Here is a 17850-nt window from a genome sequence, read left to right as displayed (position 1 = left end):
TTCTGTGCTTGACTCTTTTTCCATACAGAAGAAATGGTGAGGAATTGGAGCAGGGTGGGGAGGTGGTGGAGTCACTGTTCCCGGAGGTGTTTAAGGAAAGGGTAGAAGTGATACTCAGGGACACAGAGAGTGGGCAATTCTGGTGACAGGTGGACTGTTGGATTAGATGGTCTTAGAGGTCTTTTCCCACCTTAATGATTCTGTGATTATTAGAGGTGTGACTGTCCTCCATTAGTGGATAAAAACAGTTCATAGATCTCTTGGGAATTCATAATAGCAAGACCTTTGGATATGGAAGAAAAACTGATCTCTAAGAGGACTGAGGAATAGGTTCAAAACTGGAATATATTTCTGAAGCCAATTACTGGGAAGAAACTGGGAGTTTTGCCTATGGAGTACAGAACTGGAACTTAAGTTATGCACACTGATTCAACAACTGTGCTATTTTTGGCTTGTGAACTGTTCCAATGGCTGTTTATTTTTAAGGTCATTTTCTGTTTGCATAGCACATACACCCTTCTGGTGGGTGGGAGGCATTATAAAAACAATCACTGCTGCTCAGAATTATGAACTAAACTCGAAGAGGGATGGAAAAAAAACAGAACTTGGCGTACTTACTACTTTAAAAAACATCTGTTTAGGTCAGAAGGTTTGTTGATCCATTCCAAGCTGTGGCCCCACTGGAAAAATCCCATTCTAATTAACATAGACTACCACAGGGGATTGCAAAAGACTTGGGAAAACTCGGATAGAATATAAACAGAAAGGAAGTATCAGGTTTGGCAATTTCTTCCAAAATATTCACCTTCTGGTAGCAAATACAAGACAAGAACGTTCATCTCATGACTGAAGAGATGAATTCTGGATTTTATGCTGGCTGGCCATGCCTGAATCACAGCATCTGTACCATTTCTTTTTTAAGGCTCATGTAAAATAACAACACGCTTCACTGACATATTTTTCTGGCTCCTTCCCAGTGGCCATATCTTTATTCCCACACAGTCAGGTAATACAAATTGATTGGACAGTGGCAGTTTACAAAAGAAATAAGAATGATTATTCTGAGCTTAAATTTAAAAAATCTAAATCTGGTCACGTGGCATTCAATGCCATATTTAGACCAGAAACTGGTAAGGAAATGGCTTATAACATTGACGGTGTACTCGCAGCCATGTTCCTTTCCCAGAAAATAAAATACACCATACAAAAATATACTAAAATTATTAACTGAGTTGGTGGAAATGTCTGCTGCAATATAATTGCTGTTGTCTAATTTTCAGCATATTCACTCCAGCACTACATTATGATAGAAATAAACTGTGTTTATTCAAATATTTGAATTTATTTTGAACTTTTAAGTACATCTCAAATTAATTTTCTTGTGCTCCAAACCCTGAAGATGCATTAAGGACATTAACTTTGGATTTGCGCAACTAAAACAAGTGAGTGAGCACAGGAGTGTTCAGTTCCTTGAGGTCTTTTTCAGGAAGGGAGTAGGAATCAAAATGCTGAATCTCTTTGATTTTAAAAATTCTAGAAAAATGCCCCAGATTAAGACTTGCTAAAAGTCTTCCCTGGGCAACTCTTGTACCCGATAGGCTTGAGGTCATCAACTCTCTAGCAATCTGGTGAAACTGCCTGGTTTTGAGATCTGGGGCTCTGCTCTCGAGTCAGCTGTAGTAAATCTTTTCCTTCTCTCCTTTGTATACACATACCTGTCACTCTTCCCATCCCTCCCTTCCTTGTCAGATATCACAGATATCTGATATCATGATTTCTTTCCATATGAGAGCCCCAGCCCTCTGATAAGCCTCATATGCATTCACAGTGCCATTTCCTTAGTGTTTCCAAAGTTCAGAATTCCTGGTGTAGAAGTCAAAGTCCATGCCTATCTCACCACCCACTGAGGAGAGGCAGGTTTGCACAGCTGCAACAACAATCTCTGAAGTAGATGTAATACCTGTGAAAAGAGCCTGCCCTAGAAGTTCTCTGTTCTTTGCAGAGAGAATGCCTCATAGGAAGCAAAAGCACCAGTTCTCTGCAGAGCCCCATCTGAAGGTCCCGTCACCTCTGAAGGAGGAATTCAACACGAGCAGGCAAGCATATTTCAGCCAAGGATTGCTAGCTCCTTTTTTCTCCCAAGAGTATTATTGCTCCATTTTTGCAGACAGGAAGACTAAGGCACAGAAGGGTGAACTCATTTGGTTCCAGACTGATCTCTAATCTGGTCTCTTCTCTAAGCTGTCACTCTGTGCTTGTGTACATGTGACGTTCTCAGAATGACCTGGGGTAGTCCATGACCTTTGTTCCCCTCACAGACAGCACAAACAGGGGCCAATATCCACCTTCCCAGGCATGGCCTCCGCAGAACGCACCAAGAAGGACATGCATTGGAGGCCAGAAGTTGGCTTCCCAATATTTAAACAGCACCGGTTTTCAAGGAAGTCAGCTATGGAAAGATGACCAAGATACTTCTGAGGTATAAAACTCGGTGTCTGCCGGCCACTGGTCAACTTTGTAATCATCAGACTTGTCACTGTCATCACCACTGGAGGGTTCATAGCCTGGGATGGCAGAACGGTACTGCTCCGGCTGCCGACAGTCAGCCTCCTCTTCCTTCTTCTGTTCTGCCAGCAGCTGCCTGTAGCACAGGTTGCAGACCCTCAGAGGCTTGGGGGACAGCCGGGGCATCAAAAACCTCTGCCTGGAGCAGTCTCCACACACCACAAAGCCACACTTGCGGCAGTGGTGCCTTCGAGTGAGCGTGGAGAACTTGGTCTGTGTGCAGCGCATGCAGATGTCTGTCGCCTTGTCAGGGATCCAGGGGGCCGCGTGCTCTGTGGAGGGCTGCCTGCCCGTCTTTGTCAGCAGGTGCCTGATGCACTCCTCCAGATGGCTGATCCACTCCTTCCTCTCCGTCAGGGAGGCCGCAGAGACCACAAAGGACTTTTTTGAGGTTTTGATCATCCAGCGGTTCTTCATCTGCAAGGTGTCTGGCAGCGTCTCCAAAGTGACATCTTCAAGGGGAATGATGTGCTGGGAATTGTACTTCCTTTTGTTAATCACTATGCTCCCATACACGAGGATGTCATTGAACAGGAAGAATATGCGAGGCTTTGGTTTCTTGCGGCATTCTTTGGTTAAAATCCCTTCTCCCAAAAGGACTCTTCCTGGCACAGCTAAGGGTTGTCCAGAAGCCCCAAAGCAGTTTTCCACAGCAGCAATGCGCTGGCTGTTGATCTCAGTGTTTGCGAGGTGGTCCACCATCTCCAGCTCACCCTGAAGAGAGGAAAATAAAGAAGTGGTGAAGCTGCACTTGGCAGACCACCAGGACGACGCCGAGCAGCGAGCCTGCGTGCAAGTGATAAGCTTCTCATGTCAGTGGAGGTTAAAATAATCTCTTTTCCATTCTTCACATCAATTTATGACCTTTTAGAATTATTTTTTCAAAGTTTCTGACCCCACTTTGCGACAACCTGGCCTGCATTGGGGTGGTTCCATTCACAACAATGGAAGCCCTCTAATACAAAGCCCTCTTTTCCATGACAACCGTGCTTTTTACCAGTATAACTGCATTCCTATACGAAAGAAAGCAGACTGGCCTGAAATACTTCATACACGGTGAGTTTCTGCACTGTGACAGCTGGCGGGGACCAGGGCCAGGCCCTTCTGTCCCTGCCAGCAGTGAGCACAGCTGCACAGGCGCTGTGCTAGTGCTGTGGGCTGGCTGACAATGTGCTGGATGCAGTGCAGGGAGGACATCCATGGTCTCTGGAGCCAGTCTCCCATTTCTGACTGCACACTCGTTTTCTTGAGGATTAACTGCAGATACACACTGCCCAGAATGCTGTTTTGAGTCAGAGCTGATGCAGACTTTTGGAACCAAACAGAGTGCTCTACTGTTTGTTCCCACTGATCCTCCCTGCATGACAAAATGAAGGAAAAAGGAAGGGAAAAAAAAAAGCAAAAAGGCAGCAGCTACATTAATAAAAAACCCACACAGCCAGCTCCTTCCTCCATTGCCCCAGCTGTGCTTCGGCTGCCTGTGCTTCCAGTTATAAGACACATCGCTCTGAAAATAGCCTGATGTCTGCTGAAAGGGAAGTAGATCGCAGATACTCATCTTTCCCTACACCTCTGCACTCTTGTTCTCACACAGCCCAGGTGCTTGTGGTTTTTTAAAACATACATAAAGGTTGCTCTGAAGCAAAAGCTGATGTTGTGCTACTCATAGCTTGCAATAAGGAAAGTGCTTTAAGTTGTACATTAAATTTTTCAGTGCACCTAATTCCTTCTGAGTTTAATGGTACACCAAGACTATTCAGGCCTAACAATCCACGAGAAAGTGAGTCATTTCCTCTTACAGAGAGGTAGTTCAGCAATCACGAGGTAGCCCACAGATCACAGGGATCTGTGCAGTCCTAGTTTCTATGAGCATTTCAGACCATAACCCATATAGAACCTCTGCCCACATTTTTCTCATCTTTGAATCCTTATAGCCAGACTGTTGGAATGTGGGGGAAAGGGAAGGCAAAGAGAACAACACGCTGAGTTCTGAGTGTTGGAGATGACGATTTACATTCTTGTCTTGCCCTTCACTCCAAATACCCTTCAGAATGCTAGAAGGGAAACCGCAGAATAGCTGTTCGAGGTCACTGTGCACTGTTTATGTATTGCCTAAGCTATTTAACAGACTGCTCAATTCTCTCTAGTCCCCAGATTTTTTTCTTTAGAGCAGGCCAGCAGTCCCCATACAAAGTAATGGTGCTGGTTCAGCCCTGTGAGGGAACCTGAAGGAAATGACTCTGCATTAATAGCTTTTTGTAAGTAGTGCTGTGTGACCAGTGCTTCTTAAAAGCTGCAACTATTAGGATTTCTTGTTGACGCACAAAGGCAGCACCTTCTGCAGCATGGGGCCTGTCTGCAGGATACCAGCATGGCTTCCACCAGCCCTGCTTGCTGCCTGACAACCTTCCCAAAGTTTGTTTTGCAGGAGCTGCTGGGATCTTGGATACGCACACAGCCAGGCAAACCCAAGCTGACATGTCACTAAAAGAGGACAACCCTGGGTGAATCTCCTCCTTGAATTAAAGGCAGGATGCCAAGGCCTTCCAATTCTTCCTGCAAGGACGTGAATCTTCAGGGTCTTGAAGTCCAGATGTGATGGAGCTGGACAGCGTGAAACATACCCACTCGTGTGTGCCCTCCAGTGTGATGTGCAACTTAAAGCTAACTGTAAGGTAAATAGTTACAACAAAAAGCACCAGAGAGATGGAAGCAGTATAAGAAAACATCTTCAGAGGAAGTCAAAGAAGTGAGCAGCTATGTAGTAGAAAAATGTGAAATGTGAAGGAAACAAAAAGCGGTTCCCGTTAAGTGTCACACTTCCACCCAGAGAGTACCTTCTTCCCTCTGGATTGTTACACATGTAAAAAGCCATGAGTTAACTAAGAAAAGCTAACTCCTTCTTGAGAAAATCTCGCTGCTACAACTAGAAGTGTCATCTGTTGCTCTAGGCCTGGATATTTCCCTAAGGAGTTCTCACAGGGAAGCAAAATAAAAGCTTTTTTCTTCCATTTCTATCCCCTCAGGCGTAATAATGTTCCAGTAAATAAGTGGAGCACAGCAGTAAAAAAAAAAAAGACTCACATTGCTTAACTTCAGGCTTGGACAACAGTTTCAGTACAATTCTGCACTCCCTGTTCAGCTGTGGGGAGGCAGCCAGCTGTAAGGGGTGGCTCACCCTGTCCCACCATGAGGGAGAGCAGCCCTGCCCTGAATTTCTACACAGCCCATGGCTTGACTAAACTACAGATAGATTCTATGTTACTAGCATGACTCACTGCAGATAGCGCTCAGCTCTGCTTTGGAATGGAACTGCTATGTATGGTAGTTTCTGGATAATATGGCTTCCCTTACTATGAAGCATCCCTGCCTTTAGGAACAACAGTGATGTGGTATAAAAAGCAGAGCATAAATTGTATTCTAGTCATTCAGGGTAAATATTTTTTTCCCCTTTTCATCAGGTTTGCTCTGTGACTTCAGCAGGATTGTGCTGCTTGTTACCTAGTGATGCAAATGCACATATGCCTCACATGGTAGAAGAGTGGGAGGATGTGCTTTACTGGCATTCTACTTTACATGGAAGTTTTCAGATGGCAAAGTTCTCTTCCTTTCTTTCTTGTGTCACGATCTGTTGACTTTGCACGTGATCAAATATTATCCAGTTTGTACAGTTGGTATTCAAAGGAAAAATACTATTTCGTCTGCACCCAACTCCACGTGTTTTAACAATGAGAGCTTGTTAACTTGCGAATACAATTAGCCATGCTGATGCTTGCCAGGCAGCGCTTCGACTTCAGCTCCCGGGTCACTCAGTCCGGGCTGTGCTTTTGAGGCTGAATGCAGCTAAGGTGCAGACAGAGCTGGGAGCGGTTCTGCCCGACTCTTCAGCCCCGCAGCCAAACTGAACTGACAGCTCTCGGTATCCGCAATGCACGCCAAACGCCGGCCCAGCTCTGCCGGCACCCGCAGCAGCACGACGCTCCGCGCCTCGCCTCCCTCCAGACCTCTCCGTCCTCCCGGTTCTGGCAGCTGGGAGGCCTCGGGGCCGACAGAAGCTCCTCCTCACCCAGCGCTGAGCGCCCAGGGCGAGCAACGAACGCCGCCCCGCTCCTCCTTCTGCCCGGCTGCAGCTCGCCTCCCCCTCGCCGGTCAGAGCCCCGGGCACCCGAGTGCGGTGCGGACCCAGCTGACGGCGGGCCGGGCTGCACAGCACCGAAGGAACGGCAGCGCACGGCGCACACAGCAGTCACAGGGGGAGCGGAGGCCTCCGACCCCCGCGGTGCCCCCAAGCTCGGGCAGGTGCGAAACGCGCTCCCACGGGCCGAGCAACACGCTTCGTCCCCGCGCCTTCGGCTACGCGCTCGTTCTCGCTAAGCGGAGCGCCTCCAGCACGAGCGAGACGGCTGAGCCCCAGGGCTCCGTGCGGGGCGAGCTGGGCACGCCCGTGTCCCGAGCGGAGCTCACGTAACGCTCAGCGCGGGCAGCGCGGCTGCTCGGGGCGTTCTTTCCCTCTTTCTCCCCCGCCTCCTTTGCAGCCCGTCCCGCTCGCCGCAGAGCCGCCGACGGGCGCCCGCACGGACCCCGGCACGGCGCGAGCTCCCGCGCGCCACGCTGCTTTCCGCAGAGCCGCCGTCTCTCTCGGAACGGAGCCCCGCGCCCCTCGCACGAGCCGCCTCCCTCGCGCCGGTACCTCCGCGCTCACCTGACGCCCGTCCCTCCGCCCGCAGCACCGCTGCTCCCCGACCGCCCTCGCGCCGAGCGGCTCCGCTCGGCGGCCGCCCCGCCCCGCCCCCTCGCCCCGCCCACTCGAAGTCCGCCGGCCAATGGGCGTCGCTCGGGCTCCCCGCGCCGCGGGGCACGCTCCGCCTTTCTGGGCGGCGGGCAAAGCGCAGCGCCGCTGGGAGGCGCTGTAGAGCGACCACGCCGTGACGGCCCGCGGGGGAAGTCGCTCGCGGGCTGGCCGCGGTCACGTGGGGCGGCGGCGGGGCGCTTTGTGCTGGGCGGCGCCTTCGGCTTCGCGGGGCTGCCGGGGAGGCTGGCGGGTAACTGAGGCGCTCGCTGTAACAGCTCTTCTGTTTTTAATGGGCACCGATGGACCTGCCAGAGTATCAGAAATGTGGTTTCTTTCCCCCACATTCCCCTTTTCTCAGGCGGCGGGCAGCTTGCGGCAGCTCGGGGCTGGAGCGCTCGCAGTGCCGCGCTCTGCACGGCCGCGCTCCAAGCGCCGACGCTGCGGCGGTGCCGGGCCTGGGGCTGCGGGCGGTGAGGGGCGGCCGTGGGTCACGCCGCCTCCGGGCTGAGGGGCAGAGCCGCTGCAGCCCCGATTGGCAGCCTTTGGTGTCCTTACCTGGCGCCGGTGCCATCATCTGATCGTCGCCTCCGCCGTTTGCTCCGAAGCCGCTCGTTTAGCGGTGGCAGAACTGTCGTGCCCGAGTGGGGTGCAGCGGTTTCAGAGCAAGTAAAGGGAACTGCAGCCGCTCGGATCAGTCAGCCCGAGGTGAGCTCTGCGGGAGAGAGAACGCCTCGTTGTCATCTTACAGCAGCAAAGTTACCTCTGTGCTGTGCTCCGCGCAATGGTGTGCGTGGAGGGATGGCGTCGTGTCGTCTGGCTGCAGCTGCAATCAGCCCGGCGGCCTGTGGCACACAGCCGTGGGTCTGAGCTGTGTCTCGGCAGCACTGCCGGCACTGTGTGCTTCGAACACGGGCTGCTTCCACGTCTGGCAGTGCACAAATCACAGAGCCGTGCTTGGCTCCATCGGTACGGATCCAAACTGAAAATGTATCCAGAAAATTGCTAGCTCAAATACACTGAAAGCACTGGCAGCAAACCGGGAACTGGTGGCTCCTCTCTGCCCAGCACAGGAGTGCCCACTTGCTGGCTCGTTCCTCAGGGCCCAGCTGCGAGGAGATTGCCAGCAATGAAAATATTGCTGAGAGCAGCCGTGAGACTTGCTTGCTCCTGTCCCCTTTGTGTTGGAAAATGACATACAAGAGAGGTGCTTTGTTTGTACAGCAGCATTGCTGTGTGGTACGTGAGCAGCCGCTGATGTACAGCCCAGCTCAGGTCTCCCTGGGACTGTGACAAAAGCTGTGCTGTGCAAGGAGCACAAAAACACTATTCCGTGCAGATTCTGAACTATCAAGTTTGCATCATAAACAACCTTGCATTTGCTTGCCTTGTCCTTCCCTGCTCACATCTTCAGCTGTGTTTCTCTGATCATGCACATGTGGTGCTGTACGCAGCCTTTAGGTGTGCTGAACAACCAAAAGTGACCAAGGAAGTCAGTGGCACAGGCTGAATGTAAATGCTGTGTATAAACACATCATAATGAATTGCTCTTTGGTAGGTTGTAGGAAAGAGAAAGAAAGACATCCGTGGATGTCAGTGTGATAAGAAGTGTTTCAAAGTCATTTTGTCTATGCTGGTGTTTGTGTTGAGCTTTGGCAATTGTCTGCACATCTCTGTTATGAATATTGTCCTTGCTCCTTCATATTCAGTGATGAATAATGATGGTGAAACAAATAGTGGGAATGAAGGATGCTAAGGATCTTCCTGCTAAGCCAGTTTCAGTTTAATAGCTTGCTCTCTTCACAGTAGTCTGTAGTTGTAATCACAGAACTGGTTAGAAGGTCTGATCCAAAGCTTGGTAAGAGTTTTGACTTCAGTGGAGTCTTGGATCAGCATGTAATATGTAATTCTATTTATAGCCACCTTCTTGACTGTAAAATATGGAGGGTATTTTATTTCTAAAATCTCCTTTATATGATGTCATCAGTGTGTGTCGTTCTGCACGGTACTGAGGTCTGATGGAATTTGAAATTTAAAGCCACGAGCAAACCAGATGCACCAGCATCCTCCTGCAGGGCTGGAGCAGAGCAGGCAGCAGGTGGGTCTCAGTGGGAACATGCAGAGTGATGGAGAAGCTGCAGTGGCCAGGACTGTAGGGGCACTTCCCTCACAGCGCAGACCTGCATCCCATCCCTGCCTGCCCTGTGTCTCCTCTGGCTGCTTCCCTGTGGGCTGTTGGGTTTATAGCAGTGAGAGCGCTTTGTAGCTGAGAAGTGAGTGTGACAAGCAAGGAAGCAAGGAGTTGTATTGTTTCAGTAGAGAAGTTTCTTTTATCCAGGTTACTTAGGCTCAGGTTTTTTGGGGGGTTGCATTGCTAACTGTGCTTTCTTTCACTCTTAACAGGGTGCGTGCTGGATCGGACATTGTGAGTCTCCAGGTTTCACAGAGGAGCTGCCCAGAAGGGAACTCAGAGCAGAGAAGATTGCTCTGTTCTGTGGAGCTGCAGGGGTGAGTACCAGCAATGAGTGAGCAGTAAGCTGGGTGTGCTGCCCTGACACTGTTTGTGTGTACTGTTCACCCAGTGATTGGAGCAGGTCCTGATTCTAGTATGAAAGGATGAAAGAGGAGGGTTAAAAAGAGGTGAGGTAAGAGTGTGAAATGCCAGAACCATGAAACAGAGCAGGTGTTTGGTGTGGAGACAGGTGTGATGTTGGAGAAGAAACATGTAAAATTAATTAATAAAATTAAGAAAAGAGAGATGTCTAAAACAGCATTTTGCAGCATGCTCCAAGGGAGTACTGCATTTTTGGGTTTCCTAGTAACATAATTCTGTGCACGTTGTTCATCTGAACTCTTCTCCTAGTATTCCTGTTCTGTTTGAACAGTGATCTCATATTCACTGTGTGCTTCTATTGCACAAGATAAACCATGGTGAACAATTAGGTGTTTCAAACAGTAAACTTACATAGATAAGGCATTTCAAATATTAAAATGGAGAAAAAGCAGAGGGAACAAGAATGTGATGATCATCAGTTAATTTAAAAAGATGTAAATGTGTTCACCTATGATTGACTGATAAGTCAAAGACAAAGAGTTTCATTCAGAAACCCCACTTTGTGAGTGCATATAGCTTCTCTTTATGTGATGAACATGCTTTGGTCTCTTTCCTTTGGAAAACTCCTTTGGAACTGCTGCCCAAGCTGAGTGTGTGTGTTGCTCTGAGGGGAAAAAATAATCTCTTTGTGAGGGATCCATGCTTAGCCCCACATCAGTGCCATTTGTGCAGGTAAAGAGCTGTCATGGTTGCCTGTGGCATCTGAGGAAGTTCTGTGCACTGAGTGCATACTGCACGGAGTTCTGTGAAAGGAGAAGGAAAAAAAAAAAAAAGTAAAGAAAAAATAAAGAAATATAGTTTCCCTTTGTGTTCTTCAAATAAAAGGGAAAATCAGAAATGCAGTGTTTTCAAGGTGGTGTGCTGATATTGTGAAAGAGCATGCTTCAGCTTGGCTGGGATCTTTGCCCATTGGCACGTTGGATCTTGAAGTGGAAAGGTGCTGAGCTGAAGGAGGAGCCCCAGGGATTTCTTATGAGATGGAAGGCTTATCTGCTTTTAGGTAATGTCTTGCTGATGAGGTTGTGCAGGGTAGGAAATGTGGCACTGGCCAGAATGCTGAGGGTGTGTGAGAAGGATCTCACCATACGTGTGAAAGTTGTTGCCCACTTGAGAAACCAGAGGGATTTTATGTGATAGGGGTGTGCAGGAGTTGTCCATGTGCATGAGCTACCATCCTGCCTTTTTGGGAGTGGTAGGTACCTGCAAGAGTTAATGTTTCCTGAGATGTCTCTTTTTCTGGTATAATGAGATATGCAGAAGACCTTATTTTGTTTTTTTTTTGTTTTTTTTTCTTCCAGAATGAAATGCTTTGTCTCTAACCTCAGTCCTGAAGAGCAATTGAGGGGAGGCAGGGGAAAGCAATGCAGTTTGGCTCTGTACCTTTTGGGCTGTCTGAATTCATTAGCTTTGGAGCCCTCCCAGGTGCCTCAGCCTGTGTAGCTCCTCCTGCACCCAGCCTGGAAGACTCTCTTACCACTACTGCATGCATTAGCCTTCATTAATACAATTAGCATAATATCAATTAGGATTCATTATTCCCTACAAAAAGATAAAGCCAGTAATACGTATCTCAGAATCAAATTCCTTAGTGCCTTGTCTTGGGATTGCTTTATTTTGGAGTTGTTTGCCTCTTTATATCCTTCCATCTCCTAGAAAAAAAGAAAGCCACTTAATTTAAAACTGTTTGGGTCAGAGAAATGCACGGAGATGATTCTTCATGCATGCTAAGGAGGTGAATTGATCTGTGGGACCCACGCGGCTCAGACACCACTCAACAGTCGGAACTGCGAACTTCATCTTCTTCAAGCACAAAAGCTACTTAGTTTCCCCATGTTGAAGACTTTTTATAATAGCAATAAGACAACTCTAGAGAGAACCATCTAATATTAACTCCAGGGAGTAATCATCTAATCACAATCTGGGGGTGATTTGAAGCACTCATCTGGACCAAATGCCTCACAACACCCCAGGAGTGGTTTTATTGCATGATAGCAGTACCCCATTGAGCCTTATTGCTTAATTAAAAACAAATTCCCAAGTAATTTTTTTGCCTTTCCATAAAAACACAGTAGTACATAGCATGTATAAAACATCCATTAAATGATGGTAGATGCAAATTTACATTGTGAGATACAATGCTTTTCTTTACCACTTGGGGTTGAAGTTAAATGTAAAACCATTTCCTATAATCTGTGCACTGCTGCGTTTAGAGAGGAATAAATATGGGAAGAGAAGTTCATCGTAGGATGCCTTGTTTTTATTAAGTGATATGTTTGGTCTCCTTACAAAGCAGTTTGGTTTCCCGTCCATCTTTCAAACACAGCAGTCTACCAGCAGCATGGCCTTTGCTGCCTCCTCCTGCAGGCTGCCTCAGCTCCCAGTCCTCTTCCAGTGCACATCTTCAGTAGGAATCCCAATTTCTCTTTGGGGTTTCTGTTTCTTTCTGAGCAGAGAGAGCAGGAGTAGTGCAGGTGACATATTTGGAATGTATCCAGCATACAGATGTTGCCCCCATGTCCTTTGTGGGTTTTGTAGACTAACACAGGTTAAGCCTAGTAGCCATGGTAGAGCCACTTGTGGTTTTGCAGCACAGCTGAACTCTGCCTGCACCAGGTGCACGGCTGGTTGGGCTCCACCTCCCACAGTTTTACTCGATCTGCTCCAGCAGCTGTGGCTGCTCTGTAGGAGGGCCAGGTGGACAGGTGGAAGGGCAGGAAAGTCCTTTTTGTACTGCTTCAGGATCTCAACCTACAGCTTTCTTTACACATTTACAAAGTGCTTTCATAGCTCGAAGTGATCTCTAGATGTCATGTTCCGCAAGGATTCCAAGTGTTGTCCATGTATTACAGGCAGAAGCAGTAAGTCCAAGGTTTTACGTGATGGTGTGAATACCACAGATGTGTCAGTATGACTTTTTCGTCATTAAAAAGCACCCAGTGCCTTTAATTGGTGAAGATGTGTCTGCAAGTACACTTGTTTTGAACAAAAGCTGAGTCTTGGTGATAGCTATTACTCTAGTTGTCCTCGTGCCAAAGCTTTCTTGTGGCACCACGAGCTCTGGATGGAGGCTGACATTCGGATCAGTCTCGCCTGCTGTGGGCTCTGCACAGTGCTGTATGCTCCTTTCTGCCTTCCCCCATCAGGGGGTGGTTCTCTGGGGCTGGTGGGAGCTGAAACTGCGTGTGATGTGCAAGTCTCTGACAGCAGTTTGCAGCATTCAGGGCTCATGCTAAAGAGGCAGCCTGCTTTGTCCTGTATTTAGGTTTTGTAGAAAATAATTACCTTTATCATTTGGTGAGTGTGTTGCTAGAACGTCTTGTTACAGAGATGTTAAGCGTTGTGGTGGAGGATTTGTTAAAAAGAGGTTGTGGCATTGAAGTGGTGAAAAGAATGAAAGTAAAGCTCCCTGCTGCTTCTGCTGCCTGAGGTTAGTGAGGACAGTGCATAGCGTAACAAAGTGTGTATTTAATCTGATCTGTAGCAATGTGTGACAGTGCTGGGTCAGGAAGAGATGTGAAAGGACCTGACAGTGTTCTTGAACAACACCCATTTTTACCTGGCAGATCTGGGTTTATTAGGGACATTGTTACCTTGCTGTGATCTGACAGCATAGAGCTGGCTGCTCATACAGCTGACATGGAGCACGTAGCCAACAACAGGAAGCCCAAATAAGTTTAATACCTTCAGCAACGAGTTTCTTGTCCCCTCAGCTGTACATCACTTACAAATGCTCATTCCATCTTATCATACCATGAAGGAGGCTCAGCACAGTGGGACAAAGGTGCACTGTTGGCTAAGGGGCTTTGCCAGCTCCGTACTGCCCTGCCAGCCAGCAGCTCCCACAGGCACTGCTGCAGCCCTGCAGTGAGGGTGTGAGGAGGGCTGCCCTGGAGCAGCACCTGAGGAGCGTTGTTGCAGTATCTCCTGCTTCTCTTTTTGCAAGTAGGTAGCAGAACAGGAGGGCTGCTGGCCTGCATTACGCTGAGCAGAACCAGCTGTGCCCAGCCTTGCTGGCACCTGGTCATGCTGCATGCCTCACTACGTGGCAGAAGCAGCTGGAGGATTTGCAGAGCACTCTCCTCACCTCTTCTCTCATCTGAGCATACAGTTTTAAACTTTAGGACACAATAAACATTATATTGACATGCATTTGGCCTTTAACAAGATGAAGAGTTAAGAATTTTACATGGATGGTTCTGGGATATATATGACTTCTTCATAGAATATATCTTTTTGTGAGGGAAATGAAAGGTATGGTATTTTAGCAGGTGAAAATGCCTACCTTAGTTTGGTTCTGTTTCCTGATGACATTTTGGCACCAAAAGCAATTTAGAAAACATATCTGCAATAAGTAGAAAGCAGGTGGTACAGAAACATCAGAGGAAGGCAACTGTCATAGGGTAAGGCATGCACCAGGTTAGCTGTGTACATATGTACAGTAAAAACAGCAAGTTTATATAAGGTAAGGGAGTGGTTTCCAAGCACTGTCTGCTTCATGGGCAGTTTTATCAGAGCAGAGGGAAAAAAAAAAATCCCTTTAAAACTGTGAGCATCTGGCTCCATCTGGTGGTAGCAAAGCAAAATACGTCGTTCTGGGCCTAGAGAGAGGTTTGTGTTTAAGATAGCTGCAGCAAAACCCAGCAAGAACAATCATATTAACAAATTAAGTGCCTGTGCCTCAGAACCGTGCCTCTGCCCTGCACTTATCTCCCAGCCTCATCCCGACTCATTGCACTGGGGGCTCCAAGCTTTGATGTCTGGGCATTGTTGTAGAGATACTGTAGGAGTAGCACCTTGTGCTGAAACTAACAGTAAGCAAATACTGCAAGCTTCTTTTATGGGGAAGTACAAAACAGCAAATTCTGCCTGGAGTGTGTTTGATAAACCAGATCTTTTGTAGACATCTGGAGATTGTGTTTGCAAATCCCCAGCCAGCTCGTTTTGTAGTCATTGTTACTGTCATTCAGGTTAATTCCTCTACTTTTTACTTGCTAAAACACGTGGTACTTTATGGCTGAGGAGAGTGGAACAGAAGTTCTTTTAAAGCCCTTCCTGGAAGTTTGCTATTTGGAGAAACAAATGTCAGATCACTCACCCTAGCTCAGAACTGCTGCTCTGAAAATGCAGCTGTGAAAAGAGATTACTTGGATACTAGATTAAGAATAATGCAGCAATAGAGACCTAAAATAGCAAGTGGAACAAGTACACTTTCAGCTTTTCCTGCAAAGATTTGCCTAAAAAATACTGAATTCCAAGCGAGAATACTCATGCCAAGTTTTAGAATCTCATTTGAATTTTTACAGCAGTTATAATGTCTGACATACAACCTTGGAAGTGGGGTCTCATAACAGAAATGCTGTGTCCCTTGACACCAGAAAGGAGATGCTGTGGTAGGCTGCAATTCTGGAAAAGTTTACAGGGCTGGTTTATGTCTGCATAACATCACCTACATGGTACTGAGATTTTCTTCCCTTCCTCCTCAGTATTTCTATGCAGAAAAAATGGAAGTTGCCAAGAGCCCAGGCTGCAAAAAGATCCCACTTGCCAGTGCTTTTTTTCCTCTCATTATCATACGCTTGCAATCAAACTCTAATTTCTGAAATAAAAAACCTGCAGGATTCTTTATTAGGACTATTAAACCTTCAATCTTCATTATTTAGGATGGCTACTTACCTTTTGCTCAATGAAGTCATAATGCAACTGCTCCGATAAAAACTATTGGAATGGCTACTGTGGCAGCGGGTAGATTTTCCTTCGTGTAAAATAATGGGCTGTGAGTGAGACATAACTATCATTTACATTAATTAGGCAGCCATATAATGGGGTGTTCAATAGCTATTACATCGTTTAAATTCTTCGGTGAGCACCTCAGCCACCCAAGAACTATCCAGCTGAACATCTCTGAGCCCATAATACTGAAATAAGCCTTTAGAGGAAACACAGTGTTGCACAAAAATTCATAAAAAGAAAAAAAAAAAAAAAGAAACATTCGTATTTATGGGATTATTTTAAGTTTTACAGAAAATGCACAATTAATTTAATTTCTCCATCCCCAAAAAAGCCCACAATCCTGTTAGGTGGAATTGGTTCTGGGGCTGTTGCTGTGGGTTTGTTAAAGACAGTCAAGGAGTTTGTATTGAGAGGTCTTCACTGACAGCTGGCCCCCAACACAGGAGCAGCTTTCCTTAACCATCCCGTTACAGACCTGGGGCCCTGGGCCTGCAGAAGTGTGTATGTATGTCATAAAGCTAGGAGCTCATTCTGAGAGCTGAAAGAAATGAAGCTGAATTTATTAAGTAATGTGCCAGGAAGAGATTTGTATTGATAGGCCTATAGTGCAAATCTTCAGCGATGCTGATCAGCTGCCTGTAGGCAGTGGTTATCAGGTCGGTCAGTATCCAAGATGAATGATCACGCTTTAAATCAGTTTTGTTGGTCAAGTGTTAGTGGAACAGGTCCTAACAGAATGAAAAATGTGTGGCTTGGAAACAAATGGTTGTCTGGGGAGTAGGGCAGGACAGACCTTGGTGTTTAGGTTGTGACTTTTCCTTCAAGTGACCTGGTTCAAAACTATCGGTCACATTATTCTAGTCAGTGGTACACTCATTTGTTTTCTCTTCTTAATGATTGCAAGGTACCAAGCCTTATCTAATAGCAAGCAGCAGAGCTTCTTCGTGGGAATAGCTCTTAATTCAGTGCTAATTGTTGCTGGGATTTCTTGCTGCAGTCCCTCCCTACAGCTGTGCAGCCCAGGTGTCAGAACGGTCTGTAAGCAGAGCACTGGGTGCTGCTGGCTCTGCAGCCCAGCTGTGGCTGCTCCTCTCAGCTGCAGTGGGTGCCTGATCCCGTATTTTTCACATTTGTTAATTAATTTAATTAAAGCAGCATGCCGAGGGAGGCTTCGGTCTTAACAAAGCAATACCTATTCATCAAACACAGGGAAATGTGGCTCAGAATAGAAATGACAGAATTAACAAAGGGGAACATGAGGCAAAGGTGGATCGAACCTCTGTGAAATTCCGTGGAACTGCTCATTGCTGCCATGTAACCTGGAATTGTATTTCTTAGCAAGATACATAAGACCATGCTTTGGTCACTGCTGATGGATGAAAAGTTTTGTAAATCCAGTTTTTCTTTCTGTTTAAGAAAACATATGAGGGTGAACATCTGTTACATAGATTAGCTACTGCACTTTACTCACTGAGGCCTCCTGTGCTCCCTTGCTGACCTTGGGAGCCAGGAGGCAATCAATACAGCTGAGGAAGGTTAGCTTTTCAGAGCTCTCAGGTGTTTGCCATATTGAGAAATCTTGTTGCCTAGGAGAGCAATTTTTGGGTGCTGGCCTCAGCTGTGCTGTGCAGGAGATTGGCTACATAATGCTGGTGGGCACTGGACACCTCATTCTCTGCTGGGATGTAGGCTGGGGAAGGTTACAGGGATGATGGTGCTAAAAAGAAGAGCTAATGCGTTGCTGAAGTCTTATACTTGCATCCCAAGGTAAGACCACTGCAGAATCAGTGAGAAATTAATTAATTAATTATGGAAATATTATCGTGTAGTGAGGGAGCATTATGAATAGCAGGAGCCAGGGATTAGCCCTCCTGCAGGGTGGGCTAGGAGAGGCTGCAATAGGAGCAGTAAGGTGACTGGAACTTTTTATTAAAAAGCCTACATTTGGATGTTTAGAACACCTTAACAAGGCAAAAACACCTCTTCAGGTTATTTAGCAACAGCAGTAAAGGTTTCTTGAATGCTTTGGCTGTTCAGATCTCTTGTTAGGCTTCATTTCATCCAAGTACCTTGGAGATCTCCAAACACCTCTTCAGCACTCTTCACTGTAAATAATTATTTCCTTGCCATCATTTATTGAAAGAGACTGCTA

At 47.0% G+C, this 17850-nt stretch overlaps 1 protein-coding gene and 1 long non-coding RNA gene across 2 annotated transcripts in view; one reads left to right on the top strand and one right to left on the bottom strand.

The window, feature by feature from the left end:
* Positions 1-827: 827 nt before the first annotated feature.
* On the bottom strand, positions 828-7337 carry PLEKHF1 (pleckstrin homology and FYVE domain containing 1). The gene is made up of 2 exons (XM_031615099.2): positions 7268-7337; positions 828-3279 (listed from the first exon to the last, which is right to left on the bottom strand). Exon 2 carries the CDS (start codon positions 3265-3267, stop codon positions 2446-2448), a length of 822 nt encoding a protein of 273 aa, XP_031470959.1. The 5' UTR covers positions 3268-3279; positions 7268-7337; the 3' UTR covers positions 828-2445.
* Positions 7338-7556: 219 nt separating this feature from the next.
* Positions 7557-17850, top strand: part of LOC149916135 (uncharacterized) — a 33795-nt gene continuing 23501 nt past the window's right edge. The window contains exons 1-2 of the long non-coding RNA XR_016470926.1: positions 7557-8062; positions 9758-9862. This is a non-coding gene — a long non-coding RNA (uncharacterized LOC149916135). The remainder of the gene's footprint in view (positions 8063-9757; positions 9863-17850) is intronic.

Source organism: Phasianus colchicus, chromosome 13 (genome assembly GCF_987193195.1).
Source record: "Phasianus colchicus chromosome 13, bPhaCol1.hap1.1, whole genome shotgun sequence".
Taxonomy (NCBI): Eukaryota; Metazoa; Chordata; class Aves; order Galliformes; family Phasianidae; genus Phasianus; species Phasianus colchicus.
The sequence above is the reverse complement of the archived record's forward strand: the minus strand, read 5'-3'. Positions and strand labels throughout refer to the sequence as shown.